The sequence below is a fragment of the Anguilla rostrata genome, chromosome 14, assembly GCF_018555375.3.
Source record: "Anguilla rostrata isolate EN2019 chromosome 14, ASM1855537v3, whole genome shotgun sequence".
NCBI classification, from domain to species: Eukaryota; Metazoa; Chordata; class Actinopteri; order Anguilliformes; family Anguillidae; genus Anguilla; species Anguilla rostrata.
The window spans coordinates 40387661-40414561 of NC_057946.1; the positions used below are offsets into that span (position 1 = coordinate 40387661).

Below are 26901 nucleotides of genomic sequence, written 5' to 3' on the forward strand. Positions count from 1 at the left end.
TGCTTGTTAATCACTGAAAATTAATTAAAACAGTTTGAGATCAATGATTAGTTTTGCGCATCACCCATATTTAGCTCACCAGTCGCCGCTGGTTTTATTTTGTTTCAATTCGACAGTTTAAGAAAGATGGATAAAGGAGGAAGAAAGGGAGGAGAAAAGAGAAGGATGACCGATTATTTTTGTGGGTAAAAAAATTCTCTGCATTAACAACACTCAATAAACTTTAAATATTTTATGTAAAAGCTTGCATCAATAGTATACATTCTTTTTAAAACATTGTTTTCCTTAATTACAATTATGTGCACAATACATTAAAGATACAACTATTCTGAGCTGAGACATTCATTGGTTTGTACCTTTTTGTCACCCACCTCCCACCGGATCTCAGGGTCCACCCACCTCCCAAATCCCAATTTAACCCCTGCATATGACTGGTTCTTTCTCTTATCAAAGATGAAACAAGTACAGTATGTCAGCAATTTTCAAGCACAAACAGTCATAAGCGGCAGAAAATAAGTGGGCATGAGCAGAGAGAAATCTACATCACAGAGTGTAGAATATAGAAGGTGGAACATCTTTCAATAACTGCACATTTCCACATCTTCTGGGACCTTCTGGAAAATGCAGAAATTGACCTGTCTCTCTGATGAATTACTCTTTTTACATAAGACAAAGCCTGAAATTATGTGAGCAGTTACAGTCTCATGTAGAAGCTTTCACTTTCCATATGACTATCCCTGTCCCACAGCCTTGAACTCTGCATAGTATAAAGTAACACATACAATAAAGCCATTTACTCTAAATCACAATCCAGCCATGCAGCCATTTACTCTAAATCACAATCCAGCCATGCAGCCATTTACCCTAAATCACAATCCAGCCATGCAGCCATTTACTCTAAATCACAGTCCAGCCATGCAGCCATTTACTCTAAATCACAATCCAGACATGCCAAGTGTTTCATCCTGAATTTTAGAGTTTGGGCAAAGTTTACGTGATAGCTTTTGAGAATTAATTTATCATTTACCATTCATGCCTTGTTTTCGAAAAGGATTGAAAACAAGCTATTAAAAACGGAATTCTTTCCAGTCTTTTCAAAAAAAAAAAAAAGTTTGAACAGAACAAAGGTAAGCACTGAAAATAAAGTGGAAACCAGGATGGAACTGTGTGAATAAATCTGTTCTGTATCTATTCTCTATGTACAGTGCACATAAAGATAAACCCAGACCACATGGGTTTATCTGCACATATGATGAACATGAAGTCACTTTTTTTAAAAGTTGCAATCAGAGACTATGTTTGCGTTCTGTTCAAATAAAAATGTGTAATCATTAAATTTATAATGTATGTTTATCACACAGTCACAAAGATCTTTTTTTAAAACGTGTGTAATCATGTTTGGGTTCTGTCATTAAATGTAATAACTTTTTATTTTAGATGTTTTATATTGTATAAATTGCAACCAAAAAATATTTTTAAATTCATGTTTGTCATTTAACACTCTAGAACTTTTCTCCAAATGCATCCATCACACAATGTTACCACACTTCCATCCCTGAGCGCAGATTTAATGTAATGTAATTTTATGTAAACATGTGATAAAAACTTTATAAAAATAAAATAGAGAAGGGAGATGTGAAAATATGATGGAACGTAAAGTAAAAACATCTTTCAGTCTTACACAAGTCACATGACCAGGCCTCTTCACCACGCTTTCTATTTACAAGAAACTGCTGCTCTTCCCGTTGGTTCACCTCACTAGAAAACGTGTGTGCTGAAAAGCAATCTGGCTACCTGACAGCCGATGAGATAACTGGACTGATAAGCAATCAGTAGGACACAGAAAAACAAGCACTCTGCACTTGGCGGCTTTTCAGTTGCATCTCTCCTCCTCCACCCATCCCCTCTGTTTTTTTCTTTTTCAAGTAGGCTGGTTACTTTTTAAATCAGAGTCAGACATTGGCCATTTTGAACGAATAGCCAAGCCTCTCTTCTCCCACCTAAGTACTTTGAGACCACCCTACTGGCTAGGAGTCACAAAGCTCAGAAAAGTTACCTGCGACTCACAACTGAGTGTTCTTTGCTCACCTGAAACCCCGTGGCACACAGCCAAGCACTGAGAGGAACAAGATGTTGCATGAAATCAAACTATCCACAGCTGAATGTGGTGAGTAATATCATATTTCTTTTGTAAAATATACATTTTAAAAGGTAATTAAAAATAAATAGTAGAAAGAGACTGGTACTCATCCCCTGATCTGATCTATCCCCCTGCTACCATCTTTCACCCCTGCTACCCCGCCTCACTGTCAGCAGCAGGCAGGGGATTGTTCTCTGAAGGACAACCAGAAGAGTTTGCACGATTACCACCTCTGTTTATGCATCAAACTGGGGCTTGCAAATTAATGAGATAAGATAATTATGTGTTTGAAAATGAATTTCATTTGAAAAGGTACAACAGTCACACAAATGGTCTCCCAGAGGTTAATTTTCTGTAAATACTCTAATATCCTAAAAACATTACTCTGATTGTTATACTCCACAACAATAATGACAAAGAAATGTTCAATCAGATCTTTCAAACACTGTTTTTAAATGCTTTTTAAATGCCTGTTGCATTTATTAAATTAATTTACAAAGTGTGTAAATTAGGATTTATTTTACTGTAGGAAAAACAGAGAACAATGACAGACACAGTCCTCAAAGTTAAAATATAAAGCCAGTGATAAACCTTTTATTTTTATTTTACCCCAAGAGCAAACAGACAGGTATTTCAGGCATATTGGGGTGGAAACCTGGCAAATGAAATTTAATATAGCCAAATGTAAAGTGATGCATGTGGGAAATAAAAACATTAGGCAGGATTACTTTACGGCAGGAACAAATTTGGAAAGTGCTCAGTTTGAAAAAGACTTGGGAGTAATGGTTGATCCAAGCCTTTCAGTTTCTAGGAACTGTGCTGTAGCGGTAAAAAAAAAGGCCAACGGGATGCTGGGATATATAGCCAAAATTATTGAGTATAAATCAAAGGAAGTTATACTTATCTTATACAATACATTTGTTTGACCACATTTGGAGTATTGTGTGCAGTAGTGGTTGGCGTTCCAGTTCCTTTCAGGGACACGAGCCCTTTGAATCTGTTCCCTAATAGGATTAGTTCCCAGATTCGTTCACCGGGTCCTTCGTTCCTCACTCTGACTTAAGACTCTTCGTTCACTGAGTCCAGTTCCTAGTGAACAAAAATGAGAGTCATGCTGTGACTGATTCCGACTTCAGACTCTAGTTCCTAGTGAAAGAAACGAGATTCTGTGCTTGTATGTGAATGCCTACATTAACATAGCACAAGCCAACAATGCTATTAGGCTATGCGATTCACAGATATTTTCAAAAACATTTTGCTGATGTAAAAATGATATGGCAATGTTTTCTGACTATTTACTCAAGTAGCGTTTACTGTTTGCTCGCAGAAGGGTTGATGATTACAATATAATGTAGCCTATAGGTTATTTTACATGAATTTGCAATGTGGGACAATTTCTTATGAATTTGTACCTTTGTGGTGCAGCTGTTTTATAGCGGATCAAACCGGTCGTAAAATAGCTAGCCAAAATTGTGATTTTACATGGCAGAGGGATTATTGGATATGAGTTTACGTGCCTGAGCTATAGCTATTTGTTTTTGGTAACTGCGTTGTGTCGATTTCCTGCATCATATATTAATGGCCTTGTTTGTTCACGTTTATTTACATTATGCAAATAAGAGAGTAGGCTACTCATAGCCTATAGCATTTCCCAGGTGTAACTGGGCTAACCAGCTAGTGTAAGCAAGATGTTTTTAATTCTATAGATCTACTTATTACTCAGGCAAGTTTGTCATTGCAATACAAAAGTATCAGGGGGTGGAAGACACGTGGAGCTGCAGCCACTTGTGTTAAACACATTCCAGTTCCAGTCCCAGACTCGGATTCAGAATGTCCAGTTCCTTCACAAATTCAGTCCCCGACTCCCCACCGCTTTCATTTCACGAACTGAAATGTGCATGAATCAACTATTGATTGGGTGTGCACGAATCAACTGTTGTTGATTCGTGCACACAGACGAGAGGGGCTCAGAGCAAAGCACAACCCTCTCAAGCGGATCAATGTTGTCATTGGCTAGAGGCTACTATAGACAACAGAAAAATTGATAAATGGGAGGAGTAGCTACAGCTTCAGTGAGTGGCAAGTTCCCAATTTAACTTACTGAGGGGTGAACAAAAGGAACAAATCCTTACATGGAGGTGAGTCAGTTCCCTTCATTCACCAAAAAGATTCGTTCAAAACTAAAAAAAAAAGTTTACGAATGACACACTACTAGAGTGCCGTTCTGGAAACCATACTACAAGAAAGATATAAAGGCTCTGGAAAAGGTTAAAAGAAGTGCAACCAAATTGATTCCTGGTATGAAAGATAAAAGCTATGAGGAACGACTTAAGATGCTTAATCTATTCAAGCTTAGTAAAAGGAGACAGGAGACTTAGGGGTGGTTTGATTGAAGCTTTTAAATTCATAAAGGGGATCAACAAAGTGACCATTCCACCACGCCCACTCCCCCACCAACAACTTGAGTCTGGATCCCCTGCAGGAAAGTGAATTCCCGAAAACATGCCTCTGCCAAAGTGTGGAAGGAAATTAAGGAAGGAAATCAAGGAAATTACTAAATGGAAAAGTAAGACCATTTTTAATCGGACACTTTAAAAAAAACAACTAAAGAATTGACTTTCATATAGAGAGGCCTAGTCCAGTGCTGTTGTAAGAGAGCATGCTGTCTGGTCAGGGTTTGATTTTGGAATGCATGAAAACCGTTTAGTTCAGAAATAATTTCAGTCTGTGATAAAAGGTTTAAAAGGTTAAAAGCACCCAATGTGCCTGGTACTCTGGCCCAGATGTCCGTTCATTAGTAAAAAGAACTGTACGTGTGCATGCTTATGTAAGTATATAAATTATGCATATATATATATATATATATATATATATATATATATACATACATACATACCAGAAATAATTTCAAACACACATTGTTTAGTATGATCACTTTTACTGAAGTGTTTTTCTAAGACGGAAACAAAGAAGGTGCACGTTTGCTGTACAAATACTTCCAACCCTGTAGTAATAAATGATAGAAGCTCAAGGACAGTCAGAATGCTCCCACTGCTTGATACAAACAAAAAGTGAAAGTGCATAAATGGAGCAAAACAACACTATGGTAATGTGTAATCTCAATCAGAAAAGATAAGGGAGAAATATTTCCTGGTTTACGTCCAGCAAAATCTGTCTGCCCTTGATGCAATCAGTACAGTGGATGGTAAAATTCCCACACAAAGACACTTCCCGTGTCTATTTAATTTAAAGTTGTGATTGATCTGAGGAAGCCTAATCTCTGTTCTGAAAACTGGAATGTTAATTGGAAGACTTGTCTTCCAGTGTTGTGCCCACTGAATAGACATTACCATGAAGACACAGACCTGCTCTGTGTCCCTCTGGCTGCCTCAGCTTTATATATCAGCACGGTGGTAAAGTTTAACTTTCATGTGTCAGAATACATACCTTGTTTATGGTGATAGTGAATCTCACTGCTCTTCGTCCTGTTTGTGGTTCTTTCTAGGCCCCCCCTCGCCCCCCCACTTGTGTGGTGGCCACCGTCGCTGCCTGGGCCCACTGGCCTTCCACACAGGGTCAGCGGGGTCCCAGATCTCCCTCAGCCTGGGCGGCCGGAGGGCAGAAAGGGCCCGTGGAACCTTCCAGAACGGTGTGGTCTTCAGCAGCCGGCCGGTGAAGGTGAGGGAGAGGATACGCTTGCGAGTGGAGGTCTGGGACCAGCACTGGGAAGGGGCTCTTCGGCTAGGGTTCACCGCCGTCCCCCCCGTGTGGGCTTCCCCCGCTGCCATGGCGATTCCACACCTGACGGACAAGCCCGGCTACTGGGCGGGGGTGGTGCCGGACTCGCTCGCCCCACTGGGCTCGGAGCTGTGCTTCTGGGTGGACCCCCAGGGGCGGGTCATCTTGGAGAACAGCAGCGGACAGACAGGCGTGCTGCAGGAGGGCGTGGACGTCAGACGAAAGCTGTGGGCCATGATTGACGTGTACGGACAGACACGAGCAGTGCTCTTATTGGGTGAGTGGGACTCTTTGGAGGTCAGAGTGTAAATTTAAATGCTGTGAGGTACTGAGACCTTTCTGTATTACCTGCTTTAGGGAGTGCTGTCATCAGTATTTACATACCATACCATTTAGTCAACCCCCCCACTCTATCTTTCTCTCCCTCACATTCTCTCTCCCTCCCCCTTTCCCTCTTTCATTACACATACTTTGATCACTTATAGTTGAGAGTGAAAACAGGAATGAAAAGGAGCAAATATACTTGCTTAGCTTCAGCCATTTGGCAGGAGCAGGGTGCATGGTGGTATGGCTGCTGGTCTTAGCCATCCGTCCGTTTCCCTGTCTTTTCCACAGGATCGGAGAAGAAGGGAAAATTTGGGATAAGGAGATCCTGCCCCACTCCGCCCCCACCTCCAGTGTCCCGTGGAGACAGCTGCCTGTGTGTTCCCAAAGGCAGGACCTTCCATGTGCACAGAAGCACTGCCTCTCTTCCACAACAGCAGCAGCTCCCTGACACAGCGCCCCCTACAGGTAAGGGTTCCTCACTTCAATACAGAAGACTGCCATTCCATTCAGGCCCACTTTTACAGACCATATCAGAACAGTGCGGGCCACAGTATGGGTTCTATTCAGTGCTCATTCCAACCCTGGTGACTACTGCCTCACAATAACAACTTAAATAACAAGCCATTCTTCAGCCATACACCTTATTATTATTGTTTGTAAGAATAATAATAATAATAATAATAATAATAATAATAATAATAATATCCTCACCGTAGACACCATCATGGGCAGGAGGGGTGGTGGTTGAGCTCTGTCTCCAGTGTGTGAGTGTGTGTTTGTACCTGTGTACCCAGGTGGCTCTGTCTCCAGTGTGTGAGTGTGTTTTTGTACCTGTGTACCCAGGTGGCTCTGTCTCCAGTGTGTGAGTGTGTGTTTGTATCTGTGTACCCAGGTGGCTCTGTCTCCAGTGTGTGAATGTGTGTTTGTACCTGTGTACCCAGGTGGCTCTGTCTCCAGTGTGTGAGTGTGTGTTTGTACCTGTGTACCCAGGTGGCTCTGTCTCCAGTGTGTGAGTGTGTGTTTGTATCTGTGTACCCAGGTGGCTCTGTCTCCAGTGTGTGAGTGTGTGTTTGTACCTGTGTACCCAGGTGGCTCTGTCTCCAGTGTGTGAGTGTGTGTTTGTACCTGTGTACCCAGGTGGCTCTGTCTCCAGTGTGTGAGTGTGTGTTTGTACCTGTGTACCCAGGTGGCTCTGTCTCCAGTGTGTGAGTGTGTGTTTGTATCTGTGTACCCAGGTGGCTCTGTCTCCAGTGTGTGAGTGTGTGTTTGTACCTGTGTACCCAGGTGGCTTTGTCTCCAGTGTGTGAATGTGTGTTTGTATCTGTGTACCCAGGTGGCTCTGTCTCCAGTGTGTGAGTGTGTGTTTGTACCTGTGTACCCAGGTGGCTCTGTCTCCAGTGTGTGAGTGTGTGTTTGTATCTGTGTACCCAGTTGGCTCTGTCTCCAGTGTGTGTTTGTATCTGTGTACCCAGGTGGCTCTGTCTCCAGTGTGTGAGTGTGTGTTTGTACCTGTGTACCCAGGTGGCTCTGTCTCCAGTGTGTGAGTGTGTTTTTGTATCTGTGTACCCAGGTGGCTCTGTCTCCAGTGTCTGAGTGTGTGCTTGTATCTGTGTACAGGTGTGCATTTGGAGGAGGACTGTTCCGTCTGTCTGTCCTTGAGGGCCAGTGTCACCCTGTCCTGTGGTCACCGGTGCCTTTGCACCCCCTGTGCCACCAGAGTGGCCGAAGAGTTTGGCAGCTGCCCCCTCTGCCGTCAGCCAATCATTGGTTTCTGCGATGTGCATGAGGGCTGAGGAGGCGGAGCCAGCAAGAGGGAGTGATCTGATTGGCTGTTCCCTTCACAAGCTGAAACTGCACAGCACACTGATTCAGTGCTGCTTCTCTGGCATTGCTGTACATCAGCATGAAATACAATGTAAGAAATGTCAGGAACAAGGGGGACAGCGTGTTGGGCGGAGTTTATAGCCGTTGGGTTCTGTGTTCAAATCCTGGCATAAGACACTTCCTGCTGTGCTCTTATTCAGGCACTGTTGGCTGACTTTCTGCAGGAAGTGCCTGGGCAGCTAATGAACATGACAGTCTGCTACCACTGCAAAGAGCACCTGAAGCTCTAAAGGTCTAAGCAGGTTATTTCACTAAATGCGCAGCAGCCTAATTTAAAAAATGGTACATAATCCTGTTAACTTGCATAAACTACCACACAAACACATACGTGTAAAAAGTAGTTACATATAGTGGCTCCAAAATCTGCACAGTCTTGCAGTGTGCACAGCCTTAATATCTGCACAGCCTTGCAGTGTGCACAGCCTTAGTATCTGCACAGCCTTGCAGTGTGCACAGCATTAATATCTGCACAGCATTGTAGTGTGCACAGCCTTAATATCTGCAGTCTTGCAGTGTGCACAGCCTTAGTATCTGCACAGTCTTGCAGTATAAAGACATCATCTGCTTCTCCAGCCTGGACATGCCCGGACCGAAATGATTGTTTGAGTATATCTGCACATCGTGCAGAGAGGGTGGCTACGGCCCCCAGGCACCTGCCCCTTTCACTTGATTTCAAACAATTTTCATCTATCCATTATCTATACCCGTTTTTCCTGAGCAGGGTTGCAGGGGGTGCTGGAGCCTATCCCAGCGTGCATTGGGGGAGAGGCAGGAATACACCCTGGACAAGCCGCCAATCTATCACAGGGCATACACACCACTCACTCACACACTCAAACCTAGGGGCAATTTAGGGCCTCCAGGCCGACCTACATGTTTTTGGACTGTGGGAGGAAACCGGAATACCCAGAGGGATTGCCGAGATTTGGCTACCCACTGCACCACCATGCAACCCTTCAAAAAATGTGATTTTAGTATTGTTGCTGTAATTCATGCTTTCTGCACAACCCTGTACTACGTACTGAAACCAATTAGACCCATATTCTCATAACTCCTAAAATGTCTATATTGAGACAATATACTGTAGTAATATAGGGTTGATGTTAAAAATTCATTTAGTAAAATATTGTATGTACAGTAATGATGTAATAAACTGTTAATTCAAGACAAAATAAATATATAATACATTTTTACATGGTGTGTGTCATTGTATGCAGGTGGTAAGCAGTCAGTAAAACCAAATACAAAAATTATTTTATTATTTGTTTGTTTGTTTATGTGCTGTCTGTTTAATGTAATGTACCGTAAATGGAAACTTGCAGGTGATAAACCTGCAATACAGATCAAGTTCAGAAAAATTGATGGCATAGCAAATAAGCAGTGTCCCCATCTTACCACTTCGTTCTCTGATAGCATCCAGGGAGGGAAAAGCTGAAAATGGCCGTATCTTTGCTCAGCTTGGGACGTGCGTCATGCCATGGGGCTGGAGCGCATGCGTCTGGCTCTCTGCTCTTGTTGTGACACCCTGTTGCACATTAGGGACTGCTTCGCGACTGCAAAGTCAGTAGTCACTGTAACATCCGGTAAATATTTGTATTTTTCCTTTATTTATGTATGTATGTATGTATGTGCTTTGAGTGTGCTGTTCATATTTGTTTGAGTGCTGTTTTCAATCTTGGGCAGACCAGGTTTGACAGAAGTCCCAGGCTTAAGGAGACAGAAGTCCCAGGCTTGGAGACAGAAGTCGGCTTAAGGGACAGAAGTCCCAGGCTTAAGGAGACAGAAGTCCCAGGCTTAGGGGGACAGAAGTCCTAGGCTTCAGGGGACAGAAGTCCCAGGCTTAGGGAAACAGAAGTCCCAGGCTTAGGGAGACAGAAGGCTTCAGGGGACAGAAGTCCCACTAGGGACAGAAGCTTCGGACAGATCCGCAGGGACAGAAGTCCCAGGCTTAGGGAGACAGAAGGCTTCAGGGGACAGAAGTCCCAGACTTAGGGGGACAGAAGGCTTCAGGGGACAGAAGTCCCAGACTTCGGGGGACAGAAGTCCCAGGCTTAGGGAGACAGAAGGCTTCAGGGGACAGAAGTCCCAGGCTTAGGGGGACAGAAGGCTTCAGGGGACAGAAGTCCCAGGCTTAGGGGGACAGAAGGCTTCAGGGGACAGAAGTCCCAGGCTTAGGGGGACAGAAGGCTTAAGGAGACAGAAGTCCCAGGCTTAGGGGGACAGAAGGCTTCAGGGGACAGAAGTCCCAGGCTTAGGGGGACAGAAGTCCCAGACTTCAGGGGACAGATGTCCCAGGCTTAGGGAGACAGAAGTCCCAGGCTTAGGGGGACAGAAGGCTTCAGGGGACAGAAGTCCCAGGCTTAGGGGGACAGGAGGCTTAGTGAGACAGAAGTCCCAGGCTTCAGGGGACAGAAGTCCCAGGCTTTGGGGGACAGAAGCTAAAAGTGTGCAATTCCATGCGGAACAGAAATAATTTAAACTGTCTGCATAAAATAACAAATGACTTCATCTACCTTATAATCTCCACAAATAATTCAGTGATGTTAAAACATCTTGGTATGAAGGGAATTCCACATTCCTACATTATAATCAACCAAAGTGCTTTTGTAACCCAGGGTTACATGCCACAAAGTTGAACAGATAGTGAAATAAAAATAATTTGTAACTAACCAGTAACAAATAAATACGATATTGTCATCTGAAATAGTGATAAAAGAAACAGATTTATAATAAGAAAAATATTGCAATCTAATGCAATCCCAGCATTAAAAAGTGAATATGTGAATGGATAAACCCTTTGAAGACAATGCAAGAAAGTGGAGTGTGATTGGTGGAATTACAAGTCAATCTAAATATAAGTTGACAGAGGGATTTGTAAGCCAATGAGAATGACGATACTCCTTATGAGTTGGCCGAGTTAGCCAATCAGACCGCCTTTGGTTCCTTCTACAGACAGAAAATTAGGAGCATCCTTCCTTTTCGGGACAAGCAAAAGTGACAGTGGACGAGTGAATATTTCTCTGAACAAACTAAATTATTTGAAGTAACTTACGAGTGAATTTAGAACACATTTATAGATATTTGATTGAGAAGTGACAGTGATTTCAAAGAACCAGAAGATAATGTGTCAGATTCCAAGGACGTGGATTTAAAAAACTTACTACTCTCTCTTGATTTTAATCAGCATATTGCTGAGCCAACTCATAAGCATGGCCATACTCTAGATTTGGTCATTTCTAGTGGGCTAAGTATTACAATTTCCTCTGTTGTTGATCTTGTTATATCAGATAATTTCTGTGTATTCTTTCATGTCATGTTGTTAAAGGGAAAGAAAAAAGCTGATCGTATTATAAAGAAGTGCATTTTAAACTCAGCAGCAGCTGATAGGTTTACAGAACTTGTAAATCTTACATGTGTACCACTGAACCCGCTAGCTACTGATGAGTTAGTGTATAGTTTTAATAAACAAACTTTTAGAGCTGTATCACACTGGACACTTGAGGTTAGCACCCTCATGAGAAATCTACCCTGAGCTACCCAGGCTATACTGAATTTTCCAAATTTAATAAAACACCCTGGAAAAACTGTGAAATTCTTAAACTAAAGAGGAACTGTTGGAAAGCAGAGCATAAATGGAGAAAGACAAAACTATAGGTACATCTAGACATCCTTAAAGAACAGCTTGCAATTTATAATAGAGCAATAAGAAACACAAGACAGACTTATTTTTCTAAGATTATTTGTGACAATAAGAATAATCCCAAAGTGCTTTTTTCAACAATTGATCGCTGTCATGGTTCTGTGTTTCTGCGTGGTTATCCTTTGTTGAGGCGCCAAATTGTGGTGCACTTTCTGTCAATGGTGTCCGCTCCCGTTAGTTGTATATGTCTCAGCTGTATTCTATCATTGTTCCACCTGTGTCTTTACCCTCTTTTGGTTTGAATAGTTTTTTGAGTTCACCTGTGTCTTGTTACCCCCTGTCTATTTAAGTTCTTTGTTCCCTTGACTTGGGTGCTGGTTCCTTGTGTTTGTTCCCTACGTATGTTTGCTCAGACCATTTGTACCTGCCCTTGTGCTCTGCCTGCCTGCGTTCTGCCCTGCCCGTGTTTGTGAGTTCCTCTTGTTTTCTGTTTTATTTAGATATTTTTTGAGTGTGTTTTTGCCCATCGTGGCCTTTTCTGTTCCCTGTTTGTTTGCCTTTTTTGTCAGCAAAGTCTTTTGTTCCCCTCCCATTTTGGATTTGTGAGTTTTGTCCCTCTGCTTTTGGGTCCGTACCCCCCACGAGTCCTGACAATCGCTTGATAAATCCAAGTCCAGCTGCTGATTTTGGCAGTGAGCTCATATCCTTAAATAGATGTGAAGAGTTTGCCAATTATTTTAAAGAAAAGATAAGCACTATTAGGTTACACATAGCTCAAATGGGTTCTACCCCAGACCTGGACAGTTCAGTTGCCCCGTGCAAAGCTGACATGCATGCATTTGGCATGATTGATGCACAAATGCTCATTGAAATTATCCAGCCATTAAAACCCTCTACTTGTGTATTTGATCCTATCCCCACAATATTTTTTAAAACCGTTTCTAGTTTGTCAGACAGTGTCTTGGCCATTGTAAACTCTTCTTTGAAGACTGGCATCTTCCCAACTGCACTGAAGACTGCCATTGTAAAGCTCTTACTAAAGAAAAGTAACTTGGATCCCTCAATTCTTAGTAACTTTAGACCCATATCAAACCTCCCTCTCTTAAAGTAATAATCTCGAAAAATAAAATTAAAATAAATGTCTGTTAAGTCACTATATATTTCTGAACCAGGTAACACAATGGTGATTGAGCCTTTTATTATATTAATTTATATTATTACTATCATAATAATTTATGATTAAAGAACTGGGTGTCTGTGGCGACATTCCCGGGAAAAAATCACAAGCGGCGCATAGTTAGTAACGCATTTTCCATCACCCATCAGTGGTTGGTCCACCAGAGAGGGTAGGCGGAGCTAGCGCAACAGGCTCCCTCTTCATCTCACTTGTGTGTGAGCGGCGTACTGTTTTTTCCGGTGTCTGCTAGCATTACAATAACAGAGGGGGGGGTGGGTATTTACTTGTTTTTAAAGCTCTGACTGGTTTAACACCACCTTACATATCTGAATAGATATCAGCCCAAATGTGCCCTCAGATCTTCTGGTGATAACTTGTTATGCAATTCAAAAGTAAACTATAAAAGAAGTGGACTGAAGCTTCTTTTTATTTCTATGCCCCCATGCTGTGGAATAGCTTGCCTAGACAGATCAGAGAGGCACCAAATGTAGCACTTCTTAAAAGTGCTCCGAAAACATACTTTTTTCTGATGGCTTTTACTTGATTATATCTTATTTTAGTATTTACTTGTCTTTTGCTTTTACCTGTTTTATAAATATACATATATTGGCTTGTATTTCATTGTGTTTTATTGCATTTTGTTTTATCCTATTTTATTATTTTATTATGTTACTTTTTATTCCATTCTATATTATTTCATCCCATTTTATTATTTTACATTTTATTCTATCCCATTTTATTCGTTTATATTTCGTGTTATATTGTTTTATTCTATTTTTCCTGTTCTAACTGTTTATTATTATTATTTCCTTGGTGTGAAGCACTTTGGGCTGCTACTGCTGTATGAAAGATGCTATATAAATAAAGTGTTTTATTATAATAATAATAATAATAATAATAATAATAATAATAATAATAATAAGAAGAAGAAATCGCGAGTATTAGCAAAGTTTTCCAATCGTCTTTTTTTTCTTTTTTTGGGTAACATCACTGCAGAGAAAAGTTTCCCTTGGTGAGGCTCCATTTAATAAATAAATCGCTAGAATGGTGTATTTAAAATGAAAATGGTGTTGTGAGAAGTGATGTTCTGACTAGCTGCACCTAAAAGCATCTGCTCGCTTCATAGCATAGCGTGTGTCGGCGTTGCCTTTGGCGTGTTATGATCGATGTGTGCGGGCGGGCTGTGGTTTTCGGCGGTGAACTTCGCGCCTCTTTTACCTGATGTTACGGCGTGTAAGAGTGGCGCTGATTACTGCTAGCTATGTTTGTTTACCATACGGGTTCCGACGACAGCAATGTGAACTGTAAACTGAACGAGCTAACTGTAGCTAATTATCCCCCCGGTTTAATCTAACTATAGCTATGCTGAGTGCATGAGAACAAAATTACAATTTATATGGGCTTTTCACATGGGCATAACAGTTAACATGGTTTATTGAACATATTGTATGGAAAGTTGCAAGTGTCATACATTTTAATGTTTACAATGCATACTATGTCTTAAATGACCACAAGTAAGATTTATACCAACCTTTAAGTGAATGTACTTATTTTAAATAGACTGCTAATGAGTCTTTCGGCTTTGTTTGCAACGCCTGTTTTTTGTTGTTGTTGGAGTTAAACTCCTATTGGTTGAATCCTGGATTCGTCTGCGACCTGCTCGTCCTCCCTGGAGTGCTGTAGCGGCGCGCAGACGGGCGAGTCACCCATGCCAGCGACCGGTGATGTGAAAGAGAAGGAAAGAGTTCATTTGTGCCTTTCTACGACGGTGGTAGGACAAGTGCTTTTGCATTTTCATTCTTACAGGCTGGAAAACCAGCAACGAGTGGTTCAACGACCACACGCACTAAACTGATTTTGCACTGATCCTCATTTAGTTCACAACAGAACAGACTGAGTTAAAACGCCATTCGTCCTGGTGAGCGTGGCTTCATGTATATTCACACTGTTAATGTTTTCATGTGTTCTTATTGAGCTGATACTTGACCGATGATTTAAAATGGAGCTGAAGTGTTTTAGATAGAGGTATTTCGAATTTGTGGTTTTTGAATTGATATGTTTTATTGCGATAAGTTTAATTTACACTGGTACTTTCAAGAGTCTTAAATAAGAGTCTTAGTGTCAAAATAAAAGCCCTGGTTTCAGAGTGAGAGTCCTATAGTCTAACCAACAGACAATTTTACTAGAACCAATAGCTATAATAGTAATAGACCAACATACATTAAAGTAATACCAACAGTGCAGAGTAAGCATAATAAGAAAAATAGCTTAAAACTAGTTGAACCAGGAAGAGTATAAATACAAAACATAAGTAAAAGGCAGTGATAAGTGTCAGGGTGCGTGGGGGGTTGGGACCCAAACGCAGAGGGCAAAAATACAAAAACTCCAAATGATGAGAACAAAAGACTTTACTGAAAGAAGGGAACAAAAGGGAACACAAAGCCTCGCAGAGCGACCTTCAACAACGAAGGGAACTACAAACGCAGGAACAAAGGAAATGCAGAAAATCCAAAAACACCAGGAAACCAGGACGTGGGCAGGAACGCATGGAGCAGGTACTTGGGTAGGGGAGCACAAAACAACCAGACATAACCACAAGGATCTAGCACCTGAGTCAAGGAAGAGGGAAACTTAAATAGAACAGACACTGACGAGACACAGGAGGGCACCATGAACAATCAGGCCACAGAGAGGGAAGGGAAAACGAGACAAGCAGCAAACACAAATTGGATAATTGAAAATAATAATACAATTAAACAGGACACAAAACCGAAGTGCCGCCATCTGGCGGCCCAACAAGGAAACACGCAGACAGGAACACCGGACCATGACAGATAAGTACCATTTTGGGGATCATTCTTTTTCTTTTTTTGTGTCATTGTACATGTCAGCTATTGTTATTTCATTCTACTTTTCTCAGAAAATAAAAACAAAAGGTAACAGAAAAACAAAACAGTGAAAACAAGTAAAACAACCATTCTCTTACCTTTGAAATATAGCTCATGCCTCTGTGTGACTCTTCTTGTTGTGCAAACAGCTACCATCTCTCTTGACAGGAATCTGTTATCTTCTGATTACCTGGTCCATTCATTACCTGATTTCACTCTTTCTAGTAGCGGTGTTAATACCGAAACACTTGCTACACTTTCTTACCCCGTCAGTCCTCCTCTGCCTCCACTTACCACTTAAAATGAAAATCTCGGATCATCGCCAATACGGGATGGAAAATCTTTGTATTTATCAGTTTATTTATTTAAAGTTTTTTTCTGTCTATTGCAGTATTTTAATCGCATAAATAGATGAACCTCTACATCATGGGGATGTAGAGGTTAATCTTAGCAGCATGTATATAATTGTTTAAATGAGTGTTGATATACTGATTTAAATCATTTCTTTATTCCCTGTTTTTATTTCTGTTGAAAGTGACATTTTTACACAGCAAACGTGAGGATAAAATCGTACAATAGGTTTGTAGTAGTCGATGTTATAGCCTGCTGTAGGCTACATTCAGTAACTTGTGGCACATGGAAAACTGTTGTCCGCAGGTTAACCCCGCCAGAGTTCGTCCGTGCTTTTTATTTTATTAATTACAGTTAAGCATTTTACACACAATACCATTATAATAATTTGATTAAAAACAGCATTCGTAGCCATGTGTTATAGATATATGCATTTCTGTGAATAAAGGACTTTTATATCTTGCACATTAAATCATGTCCGTTAGCATCTAGTGCAGGATAAAATGGAGCTTTGTGACACAGAATCTAATTTATCAGTGATCATGCATGCCTAGTTACAGTAGGAATATGTTTCCTACACAGAGTAAAACGGCATTTGCTAATTGGATTAATGGACTTTAATATGAACAATCAACTATGTAAGAATTTGCATGCCGTTTTCACATGGTACGCAGTAAATGGGACATAAACTAACTCAATTTACGGCTCTTTGCAGAATGGTCCCTAATAATAGTGTTTAGCCGCGTTTCCACCAAAATTACCCGGAACTTTCAGTCCCAGGAACTACTTTACCAGGAACTAAAAGGTTCCTTCAGCCCATGGTTGTCTGCGTTTCCACCGCGGTCTAAAGTCCTGCGAAGATTAGGCAAATTAGCCCACTGACGTATGAAAAAGCGACGTTGTCGTCCGTCCATCTGTCCTATGATTTCTTCTGTAACCCCATACTACCACCGAAGTAGCCTACATTATTTTCTAATAACCGGGACAGCCCGGAGGGGTTTATTCCACTTATATACAACGGGCTACCAACAATGACTGTATATGGTTACTTTTGTATTTATTGATTTTTATCGATTTAATCACCTGGAATTGAAATATTCTTCTGCAGCCGTTTGGGCATATTTTACCGTTGTCAAGCAAAAATGTCGTTGGTAGTTGAACTTGGACCGTTGTTATGCAACAAATAGTATATAACAGGCCAATAGTCAGATTGTAACTGTTTTATATATCCTCTCAAACACATTCATTATGTTTTTATGCGAACATTCGCTTTCATGTCTTGACATCCGAGGCGACAGAATCCATTCACATTTCCAATATAACTGGCAACAACAGCAGAAAACATGCACACGTTGTAAACAATTTGCTGTTTGATTACTTTCTCGTCGTCAATTCCATATAGGCTAATGGCAAAATGACAAGAATAGAACGAAAACTCGGACTTGCGTGAAAATGTAAATTAGTAGTGGTAGGCTACAGCCACCGTTTGCTTTCCTTCGAAGTTACTGCTAGCCGAGCAGCGAAGTGTGCCCTCCAGATGCGAACCATGCACCATAAATTAGTCCACAGTCTTCCTGGTCTTTTCGTGGAATTGAAGAATGGCAGTAAAATGGAGTAAAATTACGGCAGTCTGAAAAAGCTAAAGGGACGATTACTAGAATTAACCTGTTATTATACCCTGACAGAAAGTGCGAAAGGTGATTTCCAGTTTGCTTTTACTGTATCACCAATGTGAATTACGCAGAACTACCGCATACCTCACATAACTGTATCAAACGTTTTGAGTCAATTACAACGGGCTAACAAAGAAAATCCGGAAGAAAATATTCAGCAACCGAATTAATCCGTTTGAATGTTTTGGTAGCCTACGTAATATGCTGTCCCAGCACGAATGCTTAGCATTTTATAAAACGAATACTAAAGCAAGAAAAGAACAGAAGAGCACACGCTATAATTCCAAGACGTTGGCAGGCTATAACCAAAACTAGGCTACTGTGCCGCATAACATACAAGTTTGATTTGAAGTTATTATGAAAATAAATTGGTTTGCGACTGCATATTTTCAAACATGGCGCTTGAAAATAAATACAAAAAAATGCTGCGAGTACTCGACCAATCAGAAATGTTCAGTGCTGCAAGCTCCACCCAAAAGGTTCCTGTACTTTCGGAAAGTACTACCCCCCGAGCAGGAACTTTTTGGGGGGTAAAATAAAGCCCCAGGAACTAAATTTAGACCCTAGTTCCTGCGGTGGAAACGCACTGAGTTCCTCAAAAGGTTCCTAGTTCCGGGGTAAAGTTCCTGCGGTGGAAACGCGGCTTTTGATTAGTGTTGTTGCCTTTTGCAATCACAGTACTATTATCTCACATATTATTATTATTATTCCACCCATTTTCGGACCGCTACTCCTCCCAGATTTTTGCAATATGTCAAATCAAGCGGCTTCATCGGGAATGGTGTGTTCTTACTTCGTGGAAGGTTTTGGTGCATGGTTTTTGAAAAATTCAACTTTTTGTGGGCAATTTTGCCCCATAGAGATGAATGGCGGAATGTTCAAATCCTAGAGTGTAGCAGTTGAAATTTGAGTTTTCCACGTGTATTGTAAATCGTGACAGTGGCCACAATACAAACAAAATACACCAAAACATCCACCAACTCCTTCTTTCACTCACATTCAAATATCTAAGCTCCAGCATTTATACTTTTCACGCTGCTCAACTTTTTCTGGGCAATGTTCACACATAGACATGCATTATGGAATGTTCAGAGTGGCAGTTGGAATTTGAATTTGAACTAATTAGAGCACAGTGAGGCTCATTAACAGGCTGTTCAAGGCACTTAAAGATACAGGCACACATTCCACTCACTTGGTAGCTACATGCAGACAGACACACACACACACCCACACACACACTCACTTAGAAGCTTAGCCCCGCCCCCTTTCCTGATTGGCCGATAAGGAAACTGTGTGTGTGTGTGTGTGTGTGCGCGCTTGTGTATTTGTGTGTGTGTGCGTGTGGGAGAGAGAGAGAGAGAGAGAGAGAGAGAGAGAGAGAGAGAGAAATTCAATATTCATCACTGGTACATGAAAAAAGCTCAAACTAAGCTATGCAACCTGAAGCCTGGCATCCACATAATCAGATGAACATTACATTACATTACATTACATTACAGGCATTTGGCAGACGCTCTTATCCAGAGCGACGTACAACAAAGTGTATAACCATAACCAGAAACAAGTATGACGAAACCCCTAGAGAGAAGTACCGGTCCAAGTGCAGGGAACAACCGCATAGTTAAACTTGGACCCTGAAGGTTAAACTGATTAACACTAACACAACGAGAACGGCAACAACGCAATCTATGGAAAAAATACAAGCAGTAGTTAAGACAGTTAATGCACCTAAGTCACCTACGAAACAGCTGCCAGTTACAACCCTAAGCTTACAGTCATTTACAGGGGGGTAGGGAGGGATGGGGAGAGGTGCAGCCTGAAGAGGTGAGTCTTCAGTCGTTGTTTGAAATGGGTCAGTGTCTCAGCTGTTCTGACCTCCACAGGGAGGTCATTCCACCATCGTGGGGCCAGAACAGACAGGAGACGTGCTCTGGAAGTGCAAGTGCGAAGAGGGGGAGGTGCTAGGCGTCCTGAGGTAGCAGAATGGAGGGATCTGGCTGGCATGTAGGGTTTGAATATCTTGTGGAGGTATGCTGGGGCTGATCCCTTGACTGCCTGGTATGCTAGGACCAATGTTTTAAATTTGACGCGAACACTTTCAGGTTTTTTTTCTCTAGTTTTAGTCTTATTATTTAATTATGGCTATCATGATCATTCATTAGGGTGACCAAATCCATATGATCCAAATGCAGGACAGCATGCCGATTTTGCGGGACATTTGCGGGACAGTAAAGTAATACTGAATACTTATGTAAGAATAATGTTTGCATAATGTATAAAGCTCTGTTCAGCACAAAGTCGACTTTGCATTGGCGGCAACCACACTTCACAATTTTTGCAGGAATTGTCTAGTTATATTTGATCTTTTTAAACAAGCAAAAACAAGGCAGTATAGTTCACAGAATCCGGTTATTTGCATGAAGTGAGATAAAGCAGGTTACAAAGTGTGAACAGGGCTCTCCTGGCTCTAAGTGGGCCGGGTTCTGTTTCAAGTCTGCCGGCTGTGGGAAAAGTGTCCAAAAGCCGATCTTTATTTTTCTTTGGCATTCATTTCCCATAATACTGTTTTGTTTTTTTTTTTGTTTTTTGGCTATTGGATGGAGGTGTTTTTTGGATGGAAGAGTGTTGTGTTGGATGTTGTTGTAGTATCAGCAATGAAAAGCTGATAAAGTTCCCGGACAGCTTATTCCAGCCTCCCACGTTAGAGCTGTTAAACAGAAGTGGAGCAAGAAAGAGTAAAGGAGCAATAAGATAACACAAGATAATTATGTTATACGCGCAATGATTTATCGCATACAAATTGCTGTTATCTACAACGTTAGCTGCTGTCTGTTATTCTGGGTGCAAGTGCACTGTACCCTCTAACAACTGAACTAGAACAAGTTTCTTAAACTATAATATTAATCTAAATTGTGTTAAAGAGATTAAACTGACACAGATTCAATATTTCTGGAGCTGTGCGCCCAACACCTGTTATTATTGACTATGTTGTGAATTTTGAGGCACGCATCAGAAATGCTTTTATGATTGGGAATACACAATTCTCCTGGTCAAATACTGAGATGATAGCGCGTGCCTTTATTATCAGCACTTCTTTCTGATCTGCCCAAAGAGCCAACTGGACAACTGCAATCAGTACAAAACCAGTACAAAATTGGAGAGCTGTTGACGACACCCTGCTCCTTTTTGAAAGTCCCTGTGTTGGTTGCCAGTCAGGTTTTGGGTTGGTTTTATGATCCCTTCATTTTTTTTGAAGTCCTTACATGGCCTAGCACCTGAGTAGGCCGACATATCTGATATGCTTTTTAGTTATGTTCCCGCTCAGACACTCTGGCCCTGGCCTGTTAGTGATACCGAATGCAGAGACTGAAATCTATGGAGAGGTGACCATGGTCCCCCGTGTCTGGCACAGCCTGCCAGAGGATCTGAGGGGGGGGGAGACAGCCCACACTTTCAAATGAAAAGATTACACATTTTTAGCCTTGGTTTCACCTGGGGTGCTTTTGGTTGTTTGATTGGGTCTGGTTTTGACTGTTTTATAAAATATGTCTTTAATTTATTTGAATTAGTTAACCATGCTTTTGCCATGGAAAACCTTAATTACTGTCATTTTATGTGAAGTATTCCAGACCCAGGAAGGAAATATGCTATGTGATTGATTGATTGATTGATTGATTGAGCTGACCCAGACAGCTGTGTGTTCTGAGGTGCAGGTGACCCAGTCAGCTGTGTGTTCTGTAGGGTACAGGTGACCCAGTCAGCTGTGTGTTCTGAGGTGTACAGGTGACCCAGTCAGCTGTGTGTTCTGAGGTGTACAGGTGACCCAGTCAGCTGTGTGTTCTGTAGGGTACAGGTGACCCAGTCAGCTGTGTGTTCTGTGTGGTGCAGGTGACCCAGTCAGCTGTGTGTTCTGTAGGGTACAGGTGACCCAGTCAGCTGTGTGTTCTGAGGTGTACAGGTGACCCAGTCAGCTGTGTGTTCTGTAGGGTACAGGTGACCCAGTCAGCTGTGTGTTCTGTAGGGTACAGGTGACCCAGTCAGCTGTGTGTTCTGTAGGGTACAGGTGACCCATTCATCTGTGTGTTCTGTGGGGTACAGGTGACCCAGTCAGCTGTGTGTTCTGAGGCGTACAGGTGACCCAGTCAGCTGTGTGTTCTGTAGGGTACAGGTGACCCAGTCAGCTGTGTGTTCTGAGGTGCAGGTGACAGTCAGCTGTGTGTTCTGTGGGGTACAGGTGACCCAGTCAGCTGTGTGTTCTGTGGGGTACAGGTGACCCAGTCAGCTGTGTGTTCTGAGGTGCAGGTGACCCAGTCAGCTGTGTGTTCTGTAGGGTACAGGTGACCCAGTCAGCTGTGTGTTCTGTGGGGTACAGGTGACCCAGTCAGCTGTGTGTTCTGTAGGGTACAGGTGACCCAGTCAGCTGTGTGTTCTGTAGGGTACAGGTGACCCAGTCAGCTGTGTGTTCTGTGGGGTGCAGGTGACCCAGTCAGCTGTGTGTTCTGAGGCGTACAGGTGACCCAGTCAGCTGTGTGTTCTGAGGTGCAGGTGACAGTCAGCTGTGTGTTCTGTGGGGTACAGGTGACCCAGTCAGCTGTGTGTTCTGTAGGGTACAGGTGACCCATTCATCTGTGTGTTCTGTGGGGTACAGGTGACCCAGTCAGCTGTGTGTTCTGTGTGGTACAGGTGACCCAGTCAGCTGTGTGTTCTGTAGGGTACAGGTGACCCATTCATCTGTGTGTTCTGTGGGGTACAGGTGACCCAGTCAGCTGTGTGTTCTGGGGGTACAGGTGACCCAGTCAGCTGTTGTTTCTGTGGGGTACAGGTGACCCAGTCAGCTGTGTGTTCTGTGTGGTACAGGTGACCCAGTCAGCTGTGTGTTCTGTAGGGTACAGGTGACCCATTCATCTGTGTGTTCTGTGGGGTACAGGTGACCCAGTCAGCTGTGTGTTCTGTGGGGTACAGGTGACCCAGTCAGCTGTGTGTTCTGTGGGGTGCAGGTGACCCAGTCAGCTGTGTGTTCTGAGGCGTACAGGTGACCCAGTCAGCTGTGTGTTCTGAGGTGCAGGTGACAGTCAGCTGTGTGTTCTGTGGGGTACAGGTGACCCAGTCAGCTGTGTGTTCTGTAGGGTACAGGTGACCCATTCATCTGTGTGTTCTGTGGGGTACAGGTGACCCAGTCAGCTGTGTGTTCTGTGTGGTACAGGTGACCCAGTCAGCTGTGTGTTCTGTAGGGTACAGGTGACCCATTCATCTGTGTGTTCTGTGGGGTACAGGTGACCCAGTCAGCTGTGTGTTCTGTGGGGTACAGGTGACCCAGTCAGCTGTGTGTTCTGTGGGGTACAGGTGACCCAGTCAGCTGTGTGTTCTGGGGTGCAGTTGGTGGGTGGAATTCCCCCTTAGCTTCTTTATCTCATTGCCACAGCACAGCACACATGTGTTTCAGTGACAGGTTTCCTTACAGCTGCTTTCAGGACTCTGACACTGTAAAGAAGTTTATGGCTCCTCTCGCTGAAAAATTGTTACTGATTACAGTATGCTTTTTAAGTTGGCTCCCCTACCTGGTCTGTGGCTGGGTAAAGCTGGTCATAGCTGCTCTGTGGCTGGGTAAAGCTGGCCATAGCTGCTCTGTGGCTGGGTAAAGCTGGTAATAGCTGGTCTGTGGCTGGGTAAAGCTGGTCATAGCTGCTCTGTGGCTGGGTAAAGCTGGTCATAGCTGGTCTGTGGCTGGGTAAAGCTGGTCTAGCTGGTCTGTGGCTGGGTAAAGCTGGTCATAGCTGGTCTGTGGCTGGGTAAAGCTGGTCATAGCTGGTCTGTGGCTGGGTAAGCTGGTCATAGGTCTTGCTGGTAAAGCTGGTCATAGCTGGTCTGTGGCTGGGTAAAGCTGGTCATAGCTGGTCTGTGGCTGGGTAAAGCTGGTCATAGCTGGTCTGTGGCTGGGTAAAGCTGGTCATAGCTGGTGTGGCTGGGTAAGCTGGGTAAAGCTGGTCATAGCTGGTCTGTGGCTGGGTAAAGCTGGTCATAGCTGGTCTGTGGCTGGGTAAAGCTGGTCATAGCTGGGTTTTGCTGGTAAAGCTGGGTAAAGCTGGTCATAGCTGGTCTGTGGCTGGGTAAAGCTGGTCATAGCTGGTCTGTGGCTGGGTAAAGCTGGTCATAGCTGGTCTGTGGCGGAAATGGTATAGCGTGGCTGGGTAAAGCTGGTCATAGCTGGTCTGTGGCTGGGTAAAGCTGGTCATAGCTGGTTTGTGGCTGGGTAAAGCTGGTCATAGCTGGTCTGTGGCTGGGTAAAGCTGGTCATAGCTGGTCTGTGGCTGGGTAAAGCTGGTCATAGCTGGTCTGTGGCTGGGTAAAGCTGGTCATAGCTGGTCTGTGGCTGGGTAAAGCTGGTCATAGCTGGTTTGTGGCTGGGTAAAGCTGGTCACAGCTGGTCTGTGGCTGGGTAAAGCTGGTCATAGCTGGTTTGTGGCTGGGTAAAGCAGGGTAAAGCTGGTCATAGCTGGTCTGTGGCTGGGTAAAGCTGGTCATAGCTGGTCTGTGGCTGGGTAAAGCTGGTCATAGCTGGTTTGTGGCTGGGTAAAGCTGGTCATAGCTGGTTTGTGGCTGGGTAAAGCTGGGTAAAGCTGGTCATAGCTGGTCTGTGGCTGGGTAAAGCTGGTCATAGCTGGTTTGTGGCTGGGTAAAGCTGGTCATAGCTGGTCTGTGGCTGGGTAAAGCTGGTCATAGCTGGTTTGTGGCTGGGTAAAGCTGGCCATGGCTGGTTTGTGGCTATGATTTGAACATAATAACATAACTTGAACATAAGAAAGTAGAGATAAGTAGCCAACTAGTGTAAAATAACATGACGCCGTGGGTTGGTTTTCTTCCTGTCCTCCCCAATTTTCTGAGTCACCAGCCGCCACTGATCTCCACCTTATAAAAAAAGAGGAAAGCTTTTTACATTCATTATAGTTATGACAGTGAATTTCATTGTGAAAGAAACAGCCGACGAGAACAGCAGATGAAAGAGACGTTTTTTGTTCACTTTCACATTTTAAGTATCCTACAATTAACATTAGTCTACAATTGAAATAAAACTATACCCCCAAACCAATGTAAAGCAGCCATAATTTAAAATAATAAAATAAACAAATCTATAAGAGTCACAAAACAGCACAGATCATCAGGTTAGATCATGAGGGCGGCAGTTTAGCTTAACAAACACGTGGCAGCTGTTTTATCTGAAAGTGCTGTTTCCTTTATGTTGTCCACACCAGAATGTTCTTGTACTAAGTCATTGTTTTTTATATACTGTAGAATATTTTTAATGAAGCTGTAAAACTAATAATAAAAGTAGTATTTCAAGATCACATTTTGGCTGTGGAGCGGCACATTGGTGCAGTGAATAGTGTTGTCAGCTCACAGCTAAAAGGTACTGTGTTCGAATCATGGCCTGCCTCATCCAATCATGGCCTGCCTCATCCAACGTAGGCTCCAGCCATACTGAACATGGGGGCAGAGGGAAAGATTAGGAAATCTGGCAGACAGCTGGATTTGCTGGATTGTTTCAGCTGGCTGAATAAAAACTCAGTTTGGGAGGTGTGACCTGAGGGCGGGGTCCATGCAGCTGTGCCTCTGATTGGTTCTTGATTGGGTCGTTGACGCGTCCCAGATGACTTCCTGGGTAGTTCCAGGTGATCTTACCTTTGTGTCGTCCATGTCAGCCTATAGATCCACAGGGATACAAAAACTTAGTCTCCCATTCGTTAAGTGCCCATCAGATTGAAATATTATATCAACATTTCACACCAGCTGTAGATATAATACAAGAGGACAATCTAACAGGCACTCTCATGTGCTGTTTGTTATGATGTAAATTCTTTGTTCAGGAAGTACACACTGTAATTCAATAAAGATGAATAAGATAACAGGCTATACAGAAGTTCACCAAGTGATCTGAGGTAAACCAGATGATTCTGGATAACAGGGAGTTCTGCAGCAAACCTTGGCAGTCCAGCACCTTCCGTTTGCACCAACAGGCATTGGAGGCTAAAAAGATAGGTTAGACCACACTTACTCCTGCAGTAACAGTGTTCACCACTAGAGGTCACAGTTACTGAGTATTACCTGTTGAGTTCAATGCCTCTCAGAAGTGCTCCAAGACTAGTACCACTGGATGTGACCAGATACTCGCTTGTCTTGTTTACATTGTCCCAGAGGCTGCAGTGCAGTTCAGGGGTCGAAGGTCACTCAGTCGTCCTTGGCCCCACCCCCTTTAGGCTGGATTGCAGAAGTTCCACACCTGCAAGAGGTATGGCACCAGGATTCTGTAAGAGAGCAGCACCCATCACACACACAGCTGCACAAACATCTACGTATAGGTCCCTGTTTAGTGTGTGTGAGTATCTAACACCATGTGAGATCTGGTCTGGAAAGCCTCCAGAGTTTCTGGACATGTTTATCTCATCGTGCCTCTGAGTGCCACAAGTGAGCCAGCTCCCTTCAAGTCTCCCACTCTCCCCAGAACTGACCCCCCAGAAACAGCAGCACCCCACTCTCCCCAGCACAGACCCCCCCTGAATCACCAGCACCCCACTCTCCCCAGCACTGACCCCCCCGAAACACTAGCACCCCACTCTGCTGAGCACTGACCCCTCCGAAACACCAGCACCCCACTCTGCCCAGCACTTACCCCCCCTGAAACACCAGCACCCCACTCTGCCCAGCACTTACCCCCCCTGAAACACCAGCACCCCACTCTCCCCAGCACTGACCCCTCCGAAACACCAGCACCCCACTCTCCCCAGCACTGACCCCCCCGAAACACCAGCACCCCACTCGCCGCAGCACTGACCTGCCCTGAATCACCAGCACCCCACTCTCCCAGCACTTACCCCCCCCCCCCGAAACACCAGCACCCCACTCTCCCCAGCACTGACCCCCTGAAACACCAGCACCCCACTCTCCCCAGGATTGACCCCCCCCCGAATCACCAGCACCCCACTCACCCATCACTTACCCCCCCGAAACACCAGCTCTCCACTCTTCCCAGCACTTACCCCCCCGAAACACCAGCACCCCACTCTCCCCAGCACTGACCCCCCTGAAAC

At 43.4% G+C, this 26901-nt stretch overlaps 1 protein-coding gene across 1 annotated transcript; it reads left to right on the top strand.

Moving 5' to 3' along the window:
- Nucleotides 1–1899: 1899 nt before the first annotated feature.
- On the top strand, nt 1900–9282 carry LOC135240034 (E3 ubiquitin-protein ligase NEURL3-like). Its single transcript, XM_064309146.1, has 4 exons — nt 1900–2167; nt 5646–6155; nt 6494–6670; nt 7823–9282. The coding sequence occupies exons 1-4, from the start codon at nt 2131–2133 to the stop codon at nt 7996–7998; spliced, it is 900 nt and encodes a 299-aa protein (XP_064165216.1). The 5' UTR covers nt 1900–2130; the 3' UTR covers nt 7999–9282.
- The last annotated feature ends 17619 nt before the right edge of the window (nt 9283–26901 follow it).